At 39.0% G+C, this 12,711-nt stretch overlaps 2 protein-coding genes across 2 annotated transcripts; both read left to right on the forward strand.

Moving 5' to 3' along the window:
* Positions 1 to 803: 803 nt before the first annotated feature.
* Positions 804 to 2,823, forward strand: LOC114517789 (cadherin-related family member 5-like). The gene is made up of 2 exons (XM_028537611.1): positions 804 to 901; positions 2,078 to 2,823. Exons 1-2 carry the CDS (start codon positions 850 to 852, stop codon positions 2,641 to 2,643), a joined length of 618 nt encoding a protein of 205 aa, XP_028393412.1. The 5' UTR covers positions 804 to 849; the 3' UTR covers positions 2,644 to 2,823.
* Positions 2,824 to 4,226: 1,403 nt separating this feature from the next.
* LOC114517780 lies at positions 4,227 to 11,212 on the forward strand. The gene is made up of 8 exons (XM_028537601.1): positions 4,227 to 4,448; positions 6,886 to 7,331; positions 7,537 to 7,631; positions 7,881 to 8,037; positions 8,130 to 8,193; positions 8,564 to 8,865; positions 9,309 to 9,483; positions 10,054 to 11,212. Exons 1-8 carry the CDS (start codon positions 4,379 to 4,381, stop codon positions 10,365 to 10,367), a joined length of 1,623 nt encoding a protein of 540 aa, XP_028393402.1. The 5' UTR covers positions 4,227 to 4,378; the 3' UTR covers positions 10,368 to 11,212.
* The last annotated feature ends 1,499 nt before the right edge of the window (positions 11,213 to 12,711 follow it).

The following is a 12,711-nucleotide window of genomic DNA, read 5'->3' on the forward strand; positions in this document are numbered from 1 at the left end:
TACAGTGTATATTGAATGCAATGAAGTCCTCTTAATTGCTTTTTCAAAACTGCATGTTTGTTATATGTATGAGAGTATGAGTTTATTTTTACACACACAAAACTGTGGTCGTTCGGTTCGGAAAAGACACATATAGTTCAGAATTCTTTGCCAAAAAATACGATCAGCCATCGCCCCTGGACAAATGTTTTTCAAACCTCAACTTAATTTTAACTGCAAGCGGTGTGAATACAGGGGTAAAAAATACATGACTATATGCATGATTGATTATATGCCATTTTGTCGAACAAATAGAATGTGTAATTTACCAATATTGACTATATATACGAAACGTGCTTTCAATACATGCCAACAATAGATAATTATTTAACCGTAGACCGTTGTCATCAACACCTTGATCGCTCTTGTTGACCACTCCACCGTACTAAAAACGTATCACGCACAGAAGTAAATGATCGGAATATTTAGTCGAAAAAGCAAATAAGGTATGCTATCTCATCACGGTTATAATGGGTGAAGGTGTTTCTTCATGCAAGTGACGTCGAAGAATTCTAAATCGAATCGCAGTTAATTGATTGATGAAGTTATATTTCCAGTGCTTAATTTATCATATCAGTCCAGTCGCGTCATTCGTTTGCTTCGCGTCTTTTGCATATTTACTTAAAGTGAACTAACGTGATAAAATGATCAAGAGAATAAATTTCGTTTCATGCTTCCTGTGTTCATTTCCCTGCCCGCTGTTGAAAGCGATGGCTGCCTATATATAAGAACGAAATCTATCGTTTCAGTGTCATTCACAATTGTTGTTGAGCTCGTGAACTAGTAAAGGTATATATAGTTACTAAAATAATGTTTCTCAAACACGCTTTAGGTATCATCGTGGTATTGTTGATCGTCACAGGTGAGTTGCTTATAATACTTTGATTCTTAGGATAGGAGTGTAAAATGTTGAAATATTTACGGCTTTTACTCTGGTTACGAAAGACAGAGAGGCCGGAAAGAGACACCCATTAAAAAAGTGCTGTCGATCAAACTAAGAAATTGAAAAATTTTTCAAAGCGCTTGCAACCTATAGTTTTAACTTAACCTATAGTATTTGACTTGTTCACTGCGATCAATATGACTCAATTCCGAGAAGCTTGCGTTTCAAACGTCGTGCTTCTAATGTGCCTATAGTGCATTAAAAACACGTGAACACACGAGCAAATAATACTTCACAAAGAGTTGTTGTCAATCAAAACTTGCTCGCTGTACAGTTTTCAAGGCAAACCTGCTCGCGTCTGTATACGGAGCTTTATGCTGTGCAATTAAAAGCAGGTGCTTTTTTCTCTGAAGTTTCGTGTTCACTTGTCATGCCTCGAAATTATTCGCTCCGTTAACTGATGATGTACATATACAGTACTGGGTAGAAATAACTTAACAAAAACCGCAGTTAACCTAGGTCAAACCTCGGTCAGATCGCGGTTGAACCGAGGTCAGACCAAGGTCGAACCGAGGTGAAACGGTTGACATTTCGTTCGGAAGCGAACGGCCACTGCGAAGGTATTTTTTCCCTTGCGGTCGGCTGCGGTTCCTATCGGTCGACCGCAACCGAACCGCGACCGAACCGCAACTAAACCGTAACCGAACCGCAAACCGAACCGCAAACGCAGTTTTAGGTTATTTCTGGATAGTACTGTACTACTGTAGTATTACATGCTTAAGTACTTCGCCATCTATAAAATATACTCTTATACAGCACATTTTCTCACTCATCAAAAAAACCTACATGCGAGCTCACCTGCACAACGAATGTTTGCTTGCATCTAAAGTCAACAAAAAAGCATATGTTTGTATAAGGAGTCTTGGCGATGAATAAAGCGGTTTTCCAACTGGGATGATTTTCGTATGAAGCGACATTTAACTTTCGTTTCAGAGCTGTCAACTGCTACCATTTGGAGCAATTTAGCTCAAATACAAAAGAATAAACTTGCTTTGCGCGAAAAATATCGCTACTGGAAAACCGGTTTAAGGAAAACCATGACATTTGTCTCGTGGAACTAAGATACATAAAAAAATTTTTTGATATCTTTTCAAGGACCTCTTGCTGAAAGCATAACTGTCGAAGAACTTGTAAACACATTTTCTAATGACTGGAATGGGGAAAATGACAAATGGACCACGAGTGAGGAAGATGAATATGGTACTCTACAGCAAGGTGGGTCGACCCGACCTGGGAAACTAGATGGAGACAACGAACCCCCAGAGGAATCCGATGTTTTGCCGGAGGAAGATGAGACTTTAGTACTTGAAAGGTCAGATAATGAACCTCTAGAGGTGCTAAAAAGGCGACTTGGACTATTTGATTTCCAAACAAGGCGACCTGGACGTTCCGAAATGCAGACAAGGCGGCCTGGACGTTCAGAGATGCAGACAAGGCGGCCTGGACGTTCCGAGATGCAGACAAGACGGCCTGGACGTTCCGAGATGCAGACAAGACGGCCTGGACGCTCCGAGATTCAGACAAGACGACCTGGACGTTCCGAGATGCAGACAAGACGGCCTGGACGCTCCGAGATGCAGACAAGGCGACCTGGACGTTCCGAAATGCAGACAAGACGGCCTGGACGGACGACCACTCTCGCCAAGGTTTTAAAACTATGAAAAAGATCGATAAACTCCGAAATTCGAAAACCCCGCACTAGATTTAGGACAAGACATACTTTGGAAAAATATTTCACAAAATAAAAAAAAGGCCAAAGTAATATCATTATAAGTAACCGATAATTACAGCTAATATCACAAAATATTAATGTAAAGTTAGAATATGAAATAAATATAGCAGCATCATAATAAATGATTGGGCATTTAACTATATGGCTGGGCATTCAACGGGAACCAGATGCAATTACATGCAAAATTCCATTCCGTTACGGCAAAACCTGAGCTCAGGCTGCAAAGGCTTGGGTCTAGTTTCCGCTTTCCAACTTTTAAAAGCCTCCGAGAAGTGAAATGTACATAAGTGCATGTCAGTCAAAAAAGTCATGGAATTCAGTCATCTGTTGCACGCGAGAATGTGTAAACAGTTTTGCATATTCAAAAATGAGTAGGTAAAAAGTCATGCGTGCGTGCTGTAGCTTTTCCCCACGCTAACATTGGCAAAATTTCTTTGATGAAATTACTATTTTTCGCAAGTGCTTCCACACAAATCTAAAAAATGCAGAATAAATCCGGTTTTCCACTACACGGCATTTTTCGACCGAACGAAATTTCAGTTCGTTTTATTAGACAAAAAATTTCGTGCGGGCGAAAAATTCCGCAGAGTGGAAAACCGGCTTTAGTGTGGATTTTCATTTGTGGAGTTATAGTTCGCTAACGAAATATTTGCATATTTTCTTTAGAATTTTAACAGCATAAATAAACCAGTTCAATTACTGTTCTCAATTTAAAAAAAAATGCAAAACGAACAATGCGAATTATGTCTCCACAAGTGAAATTCCAAACTAAAGATGCTTGAAGATATATTAAACTAGACTAAAACGGACCTCCAATTTAAAGAAACCTTATTTCAAAATGACATATGATTATACACGGCCTTTTTGGAAGCAAAAAGTCACAATCACAACCGACCCAGGCAAAATTTCAACGATATAAACGTAAGCGGGGTTAAACATGAAAGAGCTTATCTATCACAGCCTCGTCAACAACGTGTTTCACTTGGATACTGCTTTAAACAGACACCTGCTAAACATGCTATAGGCGACCGCGAGTTTGATAAATTATTAATGCCTGTCATAAAACAACATTCTTCTATAATATGGATGTTAATCCTACTCAACCCGTCGGTTTTCGGCGCAATATATTTTCCTTATTTAAATAAAGATCCCGTCTACTAAACAGTCGTACTTTCTATGCGAATACGATTGACAACGGAGCCTTATTTCACGGTCAAACAAAATTTAGTTGACATTAAGACATTTTTGTTACCCGGGTAACTAATGCAAAAAACGAAACAGCTGTACTTTGTTATCGCATTTAAAACTTTTCGGGCTTTTGAAACCACTCAAAATCGCCCAGGACGAAGATATCAGAGCTTAGTTTGTTCTAGACCTTGATAATGAAGCTGTCTGTTCCGTATAACCGTCCTTATTTATACGTTTCGCGGTTAGGCAAACTCATTAGCATAAGTGCAGAGGTGTTTTTAATATGCAAACCTTCATTAATATTTAACAACGGTAACATTTCGACGTGAGTGAAAATTGGAAGGTTGCGACTTTTGCGTTGAAAGAAAGCTTCAAATTTCTTCAGCGAGTTGTACAGAATTACCCTAGAAAATTTATATAAAGAATCGGACGTCATATATCAGAAGAATAAAGCCCGTTGAAAGAATCGAAACGTCATGAACGCGTGGATATTCTTCGGCTTGCTGGCCTTCTTCTCTTCAACTACGTATTCGGCAAATATCACAAGTAAGAGCTATTGTTTTTGTGTGTATCTAACGAAGGCCGCCTTTAAATTCCGAAAGCTCTGAACGTACGTTTTGATTCGAACGAACCGGTTTTTAATTCTCGTATCTCTTGGTTAACTACATGCATGAAAATTTAACCTTGAACATAATTATATACAAGTTTAGCTCGAGATTTAAAAATTATCAGTTTGGGGCAGCTTTCTGAACACATGCACTCTCGTCGACACAAATGAAAAGACACCGTATTGTAGTGTACGATCGTCAGCGCTGAGATGTCATGCCGCTGTTACCGAGCTGAACGAAGCATAGAGAGCGCAACCAAGTCATCATAATACAGCATATGATGATATGCATATTCACGGTGTATCAAGTCGTAGTTCTATATTTAAGTGCTTACTTTGAATAATATTTGACTCTGTTATACTCATGTAGTGTTAATCCGGTTCTGCATGCATAGCGCCGGAGCCATGAAAGGTGCTATGAACATAAAGTAGTACATACTATCAAACTAGGACTAATATGGATGCAACTAGCGGTTTGCCGATAGAATAGTCAGCTCGCCGGTAGAGTCGTGGAAACTAAATCTTCTAGATACAGAATCTGCACAAGATCGCCGTGAAATAAACCTCTAACGCAAATGCTATATTATAACGGAAGGCTCCGATCAGGGGCAAAAATTAAAAATATCTATATTACCTATATCATATTGATAGTCGAAATTAACAAACATTGGTTTCTCTAGCTCATTTTATACGTTCTGCACGCAGAACGTCTTTCTGAATAATCACTTTTAGAGCGTGCAAACACGCAAAGCTACAAAACTGTTCATAGGGAACTTAGGATTTAGGATGTAAACGCGACGTGAGCCAAAATAAAGCCCCTAAAATATTAGGCAGAAAAGAACTGTGGGCTGTATAAAACTTTTATGATGCCCTTTTGTGGACGAGGGGAACTCAACCAAACCGAGTTTAAAGTTGCACTGCTTATATAAACCTATATACTCCTTAGATTTTATGCACGCGTTCAACACAGTATGCGATTTTGTGGTTTAGCGTTTCGTAGCATAGCGAGAAACTACGTTTAACACTCATTGGAAGTTTAAATATTTAATTCACTCATTATTAGCTGCCAGTCTTTTACGCATGTCGTAGGTCTGTAAATTTGAAAGTTTAGCTGGAAAATGTTGGAAAGTTGACTAAAATATTGACGTGCGTTCAGATTTCTATTATTAATTAGTATTGCGTGCGAAAAAAGCGTCACCGGCTTTTTGAAAATATTTACTAATGAATTTTTCCACAAAAAGATCATCCCAAATCTTTATCCGGTTCGACTGATGATGCAAACGTGAGGAATCAATACAAAATACATGCTAAAGACGTGTAAAGTTGATTTATGTTTAAGTCTTCGCTCCATTAATCAATATGACGTCTGTCTAAACTGTAACCTGTTCCTTCTATTATAAATTATTTAAATTGTACTACGTCTAAATCCGACGAAGGCACATCGCTTGATATATAATTTGTACAACGTATTTGCACGATTATCAATAGTATAATCTGTGAAAACATTTCACTAGCTTTCCTTGATGTTTTTGCTTTAAAGTTATATTGAGGAAAAGTTCGCAGGCTATAATTAACTTTATTGTGAATTATTAATACTAGGATAATTCGAGATCTGTAGAGCGGTGTTTGTGAACGTCAGACCTTAGCTATATATTAACAACAAATTTACTAATAAATTTTAATCGCTAATCTAAAAGCTGCCGCGAAGCCCAGAGACCTAAATGAGTTTTACCGCGTAGACATTAGTTTAATTTATGACAAATGAATTTGTGACAAATCGTGCGTAAATTCCTCGAGCCCTGTTATAATTACACAGTAGTGCATGCGAGATGCATGAGTTGCGTGAGCCAATTAATAACGTATACAGGAAATTAACAGCCAATAGCAACGCGCGTATACGTGTTTTGAAACGGCGAATTTCACATGGCAACGGCATCCAACAACGACACATGGCAATTTTGTAAAAACGTATGTTTGCATGAAAAAACCGTTGCATACAAATTCAGTAAAACCATCTACCTTTAAAAGCTGACTTCAAATTTGATGAGCAAAAAAGATTTATAAATGATCCACAAAATATGTCTTGCACTAAAGTTTTGAAACTTGCACTCGGTAAAATTGTCTGAATTTATAACCTTGTGTGTATATTCTCAAACTGGCCTTTTGAGCTTTTAAAAGATCACACAGTACGTATTCAGAAGAAATTTGAATTTTTTTATCTTATCCAGTAGGATTTTCATTGAGATCAAAACAGAAATGCACAAATGTGAGCCAGTGATAAGCGGTTTTTCGAGTTAAAATTTCATGAATACCAATTTCTGCGATGTCCTTCTGTGTCCTATCTATAACCGTCCTTCTGTGTCCTATCTATAACAGCCCTACCCAAGCCATCGTACTGCAAGGACGACACGTTAAAGGCGCAATGGTGGAGTATTCCTCCGTACATATACAAGGACAAAGATGGCAACATAAACGGAATCTTCAAAAGAGTTTTAGACGACATCGTTAAGCACTGCTGCAATGGCCACACAAACATCACGTACGAGCCACTTCCACTTAACGACTCTGAGGTTGTCAAGGACCACATCGGTGAAAACGGAACAGTCATCAGTTTTCCAATATACGGCGAGATGAAAGATACAACATTCCAGAATTTCCCGTACATGCCTGTGGTGGAAGCACCGGGAGTGGTGTTCATCATGACCACCGAAGATTCTGCGAACGCCGCAGAAGCGGTGATGGGTGCAGTCTTTCAGGGATGGCCTGTACTCGTGCTTACGTTGGTGATGGCTGCATTATCTGGGATCATCATATGGGCATTGGTAAGCACCGCTTTGGGAGGGGGGGCAATAAGTGTGGTCGAGAGGGGAGAGGGTTTTCACTAGCGTCCACCTGAATAGGGCATTAAGAATGATAAAAGGGGGAACAAAAGGGAACAACAAAGAGGTGAACAACCACCTCATTGGGTTGGGCGTGCTAATAGGGAGCGCATCCTGAGCTAAATTTTCCGTCATTTTATCCTTTCAGGATACTTATTGGAACCCAGACGAATTTCCGCCATCGTTTTTCCAAGGAGCATGGGAAGGATTCTGGTGGGCTTTCGTGTCGATGACAACAGTGGGGTAAGTGTTTAACTGACGGTAGTAATGACAGCGTTACCACAGATTACCACACATTACCACACATTACCAGGAGAGGGTTTACCATCACAATAATGCATTAAGCTTTTGAGAGCACCACTAGTTGCTTCAATTGGCCATTCCCCAAAGTACTGGATGGAAGTACAAATCTCTTGTTGCATAAAAAGACATGAAATATGCCCGCCACAAAATTAAATGGCTTATTAATTGTTTTTCTACATTCTTTTGTAGATATGGCGATCGTTCACCTCGTTCATTCTTCGCACGGGCTTTTTCTTTTGTATGGATTATGATTGGTCTCGTAATCATCTCGATCTTCACGGCCACCGTGACCACATCATTGACAGCAATCAGTTTGAGCAACGAAATCAAACTCTATGGATCCGACGTGAGTATGACGTAATGTTGTATGGTTCTGCGGGCACAACATTTGATGGTACTTCTTTCAATCAATACTGACTTTGAACCAAACTTTATCAGGTTGTCGCTCTCAAGAACACAGAAGAGCAAAGATTTGGTGTGCGAAATAACGCTAAAGTTGGAGGTAGGCAGAATAAATATAGGAGAGAGATCGTGAGTCACGTATTCAAATAGAAATATACAGTAAATTTGTAGTTCCAGCAATTAGGAAGCTGGCACAAGCGATTTTCTTCGCCTAGAGGATGAAACTTCTTGACAAATTCACAGTAAATCCTCGCTAGTTTGACAATATAAACAAAAAGCTAAAAGCAAAAAGTCACATGTATGTACTGTCAATAGTACGTCTATTAAGAAAACAAAAGCGCATTTGCAATTGGTTTGAAGGTTTTAGAATGTTTTAAGATAACCCGACTTTTTCTTCTTGAGAATATTTCGGGCTAATAAGACAACTTCTTCACCAGCACACTAACCGCTATGTCAACTTTTCATTTTAGTCCGTTTTACAGTGGAACAAATGAAGAACGCCATAATCAATAAGGAAGATGACACGATTGGAGGCTTATTGGACAGCTACGTAGCAGGGTACTGGGCACAAAACAAAGACAACGTGGCACAACCTTTGGCCGACCCGCTACTGCAAGTTGGCACAGTTTTTGATCATCAGTTCGCGTACGGATTCGTAATCGCGGCAGGGTACGAGAAAAACGAAGAATTTGAGAAGTGCACCCGGAAGAAGTTGAACAGCATGGAAACAGAAATTACGAAGATTATTCAGGATGATGCAAAAACGATGGAGGTATGGACACTTCTTACCAGCTCCAAACACAAATTAATTTTCTAGGTCTGGTGGCAACCGTTGATATACTGCAGGGAAGTTGGGTTGCGCAACCATACACTAGGCCAGGGTGCAGGGGAGTGCAAATTGGGAGTGCAAAACCGCACTGCCCATGCAGGGATGGGCAAAGCAACGCAAAGAGCATAGCCATTAGTCTGGATTAGAAAGCCAGAAGCAAAATTTTTGTGATCTCAGTTGGAATTTTGTTTTGCGTAGGTAACTCGGACGTTTTCACAAAATGTAATCTAATTTCAAACTGACACTGCGAAGCTTTACTGCTTTAGCATTGTCAGCAAGGCTACAATGTGTAGCCAGAACCAAAAGCGGCTTACTGCGGTATAAAGAAAGATATACTAACCTCTGCTAAGTTCGGCTTTAACCATGGATCCTCGTCATTTTCTCAGGAATCAGGAGAGAGTGCCGCAGTGCAGAAAACACAGAATCTCTTTGACCCAGAATCTCCAATATTCCAAAAAGCAATATTCTGTTCGCTTGGTTTGGTCGTAGGTCTGACCTTGCTGGGTTTGATTTGGGAATATGCATACTGGAGACCAAGACAGCCAAAACCTAAAACCACAGGTGAACAAAATCGTTTTACCACAGACTCTGATCCCCATACCCTTGCAATTAATGCTCGCGTGGGGAACTTACTGGGCCGACACCCACATCGTCAGTATTTATAGATACTTCTCGTGTACCGATTAATGATCTAATAATCAACTGTCTGACCACTAATCGCACGCGATTCATCATTGACTGCATCGACCGAAAACGTGCATAATCTATATGATTGATTGCACAGATTAATGACTTTAATCAGTATGGCTTTGGTCAATTGTTTCAAAAGGATATCAATCTGATCCCTCGAAGATAATTATTGATTGAATAATTGATTGTATCAGTGACCGATCAAGTGTTTCTGATCTCTTTCTGTATTATCCATGTTGAAAAAATCATTAAAAACACGTGTATAATTTATATTATCGATTGCATAATTAATTGATTATATCAGTGCATGATCGGTCAATTCTTTGGCACCTTTCCAATCTCTCCCTTTCATATCCAAGAAGTCAAAAAGATCATTTCACACACACGCATAATAGTGATCGGTCGGTTTGGCATCTTTCTGATTTCTCCCTTTTTTTCCAGAAGTCGAAAGGGTCATCACACCTCACACGTCCTATGAAGAGCTAGTGGCCCAACAAAGCGCGGAGATTGAAGAGATTATGCGCAACGAAGTGCAACGGTTCTACAACAGCTGGAACCAGAAGCTGGAAGATCTGAAATTTAGAAACAGCAAGCTGAAGGCCGCGGATGAGCTCAAAGAAGACCATCATGAAAGGTACGATGAGGAAAAACAGAGGCTAAGTGACGACGAAGCTGAAGAGATGGAAGAGATGGATGATTACAATGATGTCAACATGCAATCAAGGAAATCTCCGTTCTCGGCATCAGATATCTAACTCTTTTCTCTCAAACAATGCACTTTTTAACGTTTATGTTCTTTTTGCAAACTTTTCGAAAACCTCAAGCTACGAATTTCTCAGTTTTTTTTTGACAGAAAATTTTATCTTACTGCGCAAGTGTCTTATACTTAATATATAATCTCTCGAAATTTGAAAAGAAAGTTTCCGATTTCTCACGATTTGTGACAAGAAATACGTACATTTCAATTTGAAAATTTGATCATTTAATTTCGTTTCAAAACACTAGAAAGCAGTACAGATATTTAGCACAATATCGCTACTTCGTTGATCTTTTGCGAATTAAGGTAATGCAATGCATGGATGATTAATAGATCGTTATATAATCGTACCCCGGAAGAAATACCCTCTCTAGTGCCAGTGTTACCAAGGCAAGGTGACGATACAGCACAGCGTGTCAAAGAGGCAGGTGAACAGGAGATTTTCGGAAGCAGATCAAGATTGTGGCGATTTGAAACGGTTGTTCGGTTTGGGACTTTCGGCAACCCTGGTAGAATTTTTTTTACCTTAATTTATACGAATTTTCAGGATAGTATACTATTCGCACTGTATTATCCGTAATTATCTAAGAGTGTATCTGCTATGTATCTTATATGCTTGTGTATATAGCTGTAATTAAAATAAGTGTGAAAAAAATTTCAGATTACAACTGCATGGTTTATCAACAGAATTTATCGACAGGTTTATTGAGAGTAGCAGTTATACTCCACTTGTTAAAAGTTACCCCCGAAATTTGGCCCTATTTTTGGACAGAAAAAGAACCCCCTGTTCTGTGGTAAAAATGAAACCCGTAAATTTATTCTTTTATTGGGGTAAGGATTTTATCCCTTCTTTGAGAGGAGTAAAAGTACCATCAAAATACCACTAATTTTTTCGAATAAGCGCATTACTCCGTGAAATTAACTGCGGAGTTTACATTATCAATCTTGGTTGGACAGAAAGGCCTATAATTCCTGGTGTGACCCAATCTACACATGCAGATTCTGTGTGTTGCTTAGGTCCAACTTGGAAAAAGACTATATTTTAACAGGGAAAGCTGTAGCCCTCAAAGTACAGGGAAACCAAAACAAACTTAAACTTGACGAGTTTGTCAAGCACATCTACAAGTATAATGTGAGATCCAAATGGGTACTCGCTTGCCCAATATATAGATCAAAATTGCACGGCAGAATTACGCAGAATCAAATGGTAGGGGTGAGGGGTCTATCAATTTTTTCACCTGCGTTCTCTAGTGTGTCGTCAAATCTACAACATAACTTTCTAATCCAGTCAAGGGTCGATAGACTTTGCTCTTCGTTTACATCAAAACAACTTCTAAAAGCGCTTAAATTTGTACGAAATATTTGCACCAAAAATTGCTAGCCATATAGCTCTTTTATATAGGTTAATAAGTTCAAAGTTTACCAAATTTCAATTTTAGCTATATATACTTTAGCTCCCAACTGACTGAACCGGACAGTTATAGTGTACACATGGATTATTTGCTGCGGTTTAACGCTATTGAAGGACTAATCCCTCACACTTGTGAAGTGTTAAAATGCTAAATAATCTTATTTATGAAGATCAGTCGCCTTCTTTTCTTTGTGGAACGGCTTATGGTATTTTTTGCAGTACGAATTCCCAGTCAATTATGAGAGTAATTTATCAAGCTTGTGTACGGTCAACCGCTGAAGCTGGATCAAATAAGCAAATGGATTCGATCATTAGGCTCGTAATCGTCCAATTTTGTTTGGAAAGGGTATTTTTCGTTCATGTTATCGACTACGAGGCATTTACGGGTATTAGCACCCTTACTGGATCAAAATTACAATGTTTGTTTTTCCGCTCGAAGGCTTTATTGCGGGGGAGAGCAACTTTTGAGCGATGAAATTTATAACAAAGTGGCGAGACCATGGATGACATGCGTTGGAGGGGCAAAAAAAAATAATTAGAAAAAATTATCGGCTCTATGTAATTAATAATATCTGTTGAGGCTCATCGAAAGGTCTTCCAGGCTGTATTTAATTCCTGTATTTAATACGATTGCCATAGTAACGGATTACTTTTAGATCCTGTAGTGGGGAATTGCCTCAGACATTTTTTTCAAATCTCCAAATAAATATATTATACAAAGCAATTATTTATATGCTTTTGTTTCTACTGTACTCGATCAAATACTGTAAAGCGCCAAGATATTTTGCTAAATGTTGCTAAGGGTAACTGACTACAAACTGATGCCATGCGACCATCGACTCTAACTTAATCGTTTCTAAACAGTCATTCAAATCGAGTCCATTGAGTGGCCATTTTGAGTCCGTCCTGCGTCACTACAGGGGTAAACTTG

Source organism: Dendronephthya gigantea, unplaced genomic scaffold (assembly GCF_004324835.1).
Source record: "Dendronephthya gigantea isolate DGI-Jeju-01 unplaced genomic scaffold, DenGig_1.0 000009F, whole genome shotgun sequence".
Lineage (NCBI taxonomy): Eukaryota > Metazoa > Cnidaria > Anthozoa > Malacalcyonacea > Nephtheidae > Dendronephthya > Dendronephthya gigantea.

What these genes read in the sequence shown, in the direction of transcription:
- LOC114517789 (XM_028537611.1), top strand. Translation starts at nt 850, where the DNA reads ATGTTTCTCAAACACGCTTTAGGTATCATCGTGGTATTGTTGATCGTC. An exon ending in GGTATTGTTGATCGTCACAG is followed by an intron (nt 902 to 2,077) that starts GTGAGTTGCTTA and finishes TATCTTTTCAAG; the next exon opens with GACCTCTTGCTGAAAGCATA.
- LOC114517780 (XM_028537601.1), top strand. Translation starts at nt 4,379, where the DNA reads ATGAACGCGTGGATATTCTTCGGCTTGCTGGCCTTCTTCTCTTCAACT. An exon ending in GTATTCGGCAAATATCACAA is followed by an intron (nt 4,449 to 6,885) that starts GTAAGAGCTATT and finishes TATCTATAACAG; the next exon opens with CCCTACCCAAGCCATCGTAC. An exon ending in AAATAACGCTAAAGTTGGAG is followed by an intron (nt 8,194 to 8,563) that starts GTAGGCAGAATA and finishes TTTTCATTTTAG; the next exon opens with TCCGTTTTACAGTGGAACAA.